Raw genomic sequence first — 3759 nt, forward strand, 5'->3', positions numbered from 1 at the left:
TATATATATATATATATTTGCAGCCAACAAACTTGCTAACATTTCTCCTCCTGAGACTAGAGTCAACATCGTGCCTGGAACACAAATTAGAGAGAGCTTGTCAGCCCTGTCTTAAATTCCCCAAGGGCACTCGTTCATGTCACAGTGTCAACCAACAATTTGACACAACTGGCAGCCTGGCTCTCCGGAGAGGTCTGGGGCTGAAATAACGCAGACGGCTGCCCCCAGGCCAGGGCTCCAGTGTCCCAGCAAAGATCTCCGCACATGAGGGCAGCTGTCCTAGAGCAGGCGTGTTACTGAGGCTGTCAGGAACACATCCACCAAGAAAACGTGGGGAGCATAAAAAGCCCAACTACTGATTTCACAATGAACAGTATTTCCCTGTTACTGGGTTTTCTCTCTTTGGGATAATTTTCTGCATGAATAAGGAGTCTTCTATCCAACAGAGTTACCATGCGGTGAGACTCAGTTTCAAAACAGCTTTATAACAGCTTCCTTGGCTCTGTTAAGACACAGACCCCTGACACAGGTGGTGTCAAATGTTTCTGAGCCTCTCCAGAGTTTTGCAGACCTGCCTCTAGGAGACTGGAAGTGCTTTTACCCGAGCCAAAACTGTCTTAACCTCTCTATGGGTCCCTTCCAAAACTATGGGATATAGCCTTATGCCTGAATGGAGGAATTTCTTTCCTCCCTTCTCAATGCTTAAAAAGCTGACACATAGAGCTCAAACCTCAGCAGCCATCTGAGCCATCAGGAACCAGGTCTGTCAGAATGACTTATGGCAAGGTTAATAAACCTGCTAGCTCAGGTAAGCAGGGAAACCAACCCCTCCCCGGCACAATCTCTGTACACATATGCCATCTCAATCATTTTCATCAGCTGAACCCCAAATAAGAATGTATTAGGGAGAACAGCTTTGAAGAAAAACACATCCTTCCCCGAGAAGCAATCTAAGAAATAAAAATTGAAATCTAAAAACCAGGAAGAAAAACTCCTGCCCTTCCACTCCCTACGCAACGAATGAAGGCAGCCGTGGTCTCCCACGGCTGTGCTGTTACAGCTCCGTGCCCGAGCCGGGCCCTGTGCTGGATGCTGCCAGCTGGCCGCGTCTTCACAGCCCCTCACTCACCCATCACACACACATCTCATCCTGCTCCCCCGAGGGAGCCACGGGAACGGCGCCAGAAGGTTTGGTGAAACAAGCCACGATGACAGCATGGATGGAAAAACGGGGAAGCATCTGACAGGGCAATGTTTTCTTGCCTACAAAACAATGTTGTCTTTATTCCATCCCGTCTCTGCTTTATTAACACAGGTTTCTGGACCTTCCCGGCACCATGTACCCCAGGGAGAAGATGCTATAAACTGTGAACAAAAACTCAGTAAGGGGTGACTAGTGAATAACGCCTCCAAACTCCTGATAAGAAAGAGGAATGGGTGCCAACACTGACTCCCCAATAGATAGAAATGGCAGCATATCTGCGTAGTCCCCTCGAACGCAGCTGAGCCTGCTGCTTGCACAGCAAGCCTAGGTCCCTTGGCCTTGCAATCCAAAAGCAAATGTCATTCTTTGACAAAACTTTGATCCCTTGCACCACTGCCACCAGACACATTTATTCTTCATCCTGCCTTGCCTCTGACCTTTCATTCTGCAACTCAGACTACAAGAGAATTACTGCAAAAATACCTCAGATCTCCCAGCAGCACCAAGGTGGGGCATGCTGCAATTTTAAAAATGAGGATGAGGAAAGCTAAGTGCTAAAGACAGCAACTCCTGAGCCTTGTAAAAATAACCACAGTGAGCCTTAAGAACGATTTTTACACTTATTTCTGAGAACACTTTTTTCTTCCTGAATTAGGGTATTTCTTCATCATGCAAGTTTACACTTCAAATATCACACAGTACAGTCAGCTGGAAGAAAAATCTCCGGATTTTCAGTCTCACTGGAAGCATGCACTGAAACCATTAAGTTTCTCTCCTCCCTGCCCTCACTGAGGAGGGCTGGAACGACAAGCACATGCTGAGTGACACCAGTTTTAAAACATGTATCATCTTAGACCCTCAACTCAGCACTTGGAGTAGCTATCAACAGGATCTTAACTTAAGACCCATCTAAACACTCGCTCTGCTGTATGTGTATAGACTTCATGTATAACTTGGACATATATTGCCATGGTTACAAAATTTTCTATTTCACTCAAAAACCACCAAGAAAACCAGTTCTGGAGTTGATTTCAAAAAGGTTTGAAAGGAAATAGGTTTCAGGAACTCTACGCTTGAGAGGGGCTACCTCATGGTGCCCATTACAAAATAATATAAACAAAAGTGCTTTTCTGCTGGGTTAGTCTTGTAGATGTTCTAGGTAATACTGACAGACGGATAGATAGGTAAATGTTCTTCCTGCCAAGGAAGGTAAAGCAGAAAGTCCTCTCCAAAATGCTTGTGGGTTTCTGAGCAAACTATACAGCGTAGGACCAAAAAAGGATAATGCATTGTTTGACAGATACAGATTAAGCTACAGATCTTTCTCACACTCTAAATTAACTATTTTTAATTAAAAAAAATACAGCACCTTAGGAAAGTCTCAGTCTGTCACCTCAAGATGCTAAAGGAAGGGAAGAATTTAAGGCAAGGGCAGAATCACCACCAGTCTGTGGAGATCTTGATAAATACTCTCCATGTAGCACAGTGCTGCGATAGTATGATCTCGTTTCATAAAGCAGGACACTAAAAATTAGAGAAGAAAAAGCCCACAGCACTTACATGAGCTAATCAGGTATTCTGCATTGCTCTGGGATGGGCTATGGAAACGCACACAACTTGGCTAAGCAGTAACTTGCTAAACCAGTATGACTCTTATTTTCATAGTGTAAGCATAGCCCTTCTAGGCAAGAAGCACCTCGTACATCTGCACAGTGTGAGGACCATTCAAAGTTGATAATGATAATCCTAAGTGCCAAAGTCACCCATGAAAGTGAAACTTAACTAGTTTTGAAAATTTCAGTGTGGGTGTGTTCTTGTACAATACTCTCACAGCATCCTGCAAGGTATTCTTGCTGCGGAGTCAATTCTGCAAAGCTTACAAAGAAGTCACTTAAACTGTTGATTAATCCCCCTAAACGCATATTCAAGTAAGAAGAGGCATTTAAACTAAAACCTCTCAGAGCAGACATCTTATGTTAATTGTGATTCGGTTTGACAGAACTCTTATCATTACTGGGATCTCTAATAAAAGATCATTTAACAATAAATTGATACTAATAATAATCTTCTTAATAACAGTTTTCTTACTTGGATTAGGAACAATATTAACCTCATTACCATTCTTCTGTTTGTCATTAGTATAACAAAGGCTAAATAAAATCTGTTTAAAGAGATCTGTGTTACTGAAACAGCATGTATTTTTAGACTAGATTACTGATGCTGAACTACAAAAATTCAATTTACCGAACTATAAGGCAAAAGTTGTTGTTCCAGAAGAAACATGCATCAGTTTATACTGTGCCTTGCTTTCCATTTAAATAAACAAAGCTGAAGAGTTGCAAGCTTTTCCTAGCAGTGGGATAGGGGGACTGAAACAAGCCTCCTCTTGCATGGGGCAAGCTGAGGTAGGCTCACTGCCAGCAGTTGCCATAACCATCTCCAGGACTCCGGGCTCTAGGTCCAAGACCAAGAGCTTACAGCCTCTCGAGCTTAAATTAACTCTCGTACCATTGCTCTGACACCTTCAGGCACTCCCTTGGGGACACAGGAGTTGA

At 43.4% G+C, this 3759-nt stretch overlaps 1 protein-coding gene across 1 annotated transcript in view; it reads right to left on the reverse strand.

Annotated features, from left to right (window-relative positions):
* Positions 1–3218: 3218 nt before the first annotated feature.
* Positions 3219–3759, reverse strand: part of LOC104626406 (beta-parvin-like) — a gene marked incomplete at its 3' end in the record, with an annotated part of 22179 nt that continues 21638 nt past the window's right edge. The window contains exon 7 of the mRNA XM_010294321.1: positions 3219–3365. Coding sequence (XP_010292623.1) covers positions 3219–3365 — 147 coding nt within the window. The remainder of the gene's footprint in view (positions 3366–3759) is intronic.

This window comes from Phaethon lepturus, unplaced genomic scaffold (genome assembly GCF_000687285.1).
Source record: "Phaethon lepturus isolate BGI_N335 unplaced genomic scaffold, ASM68728v1 scaffold5309, whole genome shotgun sequence".
Classification (NCBI taxonomy): domain Eukaryota; kingdom Metazoa; phylum Chordata; class Aves; order Phaethontiformes; family Phaethontidae; genus Phaethon; species Phaethon lepturus.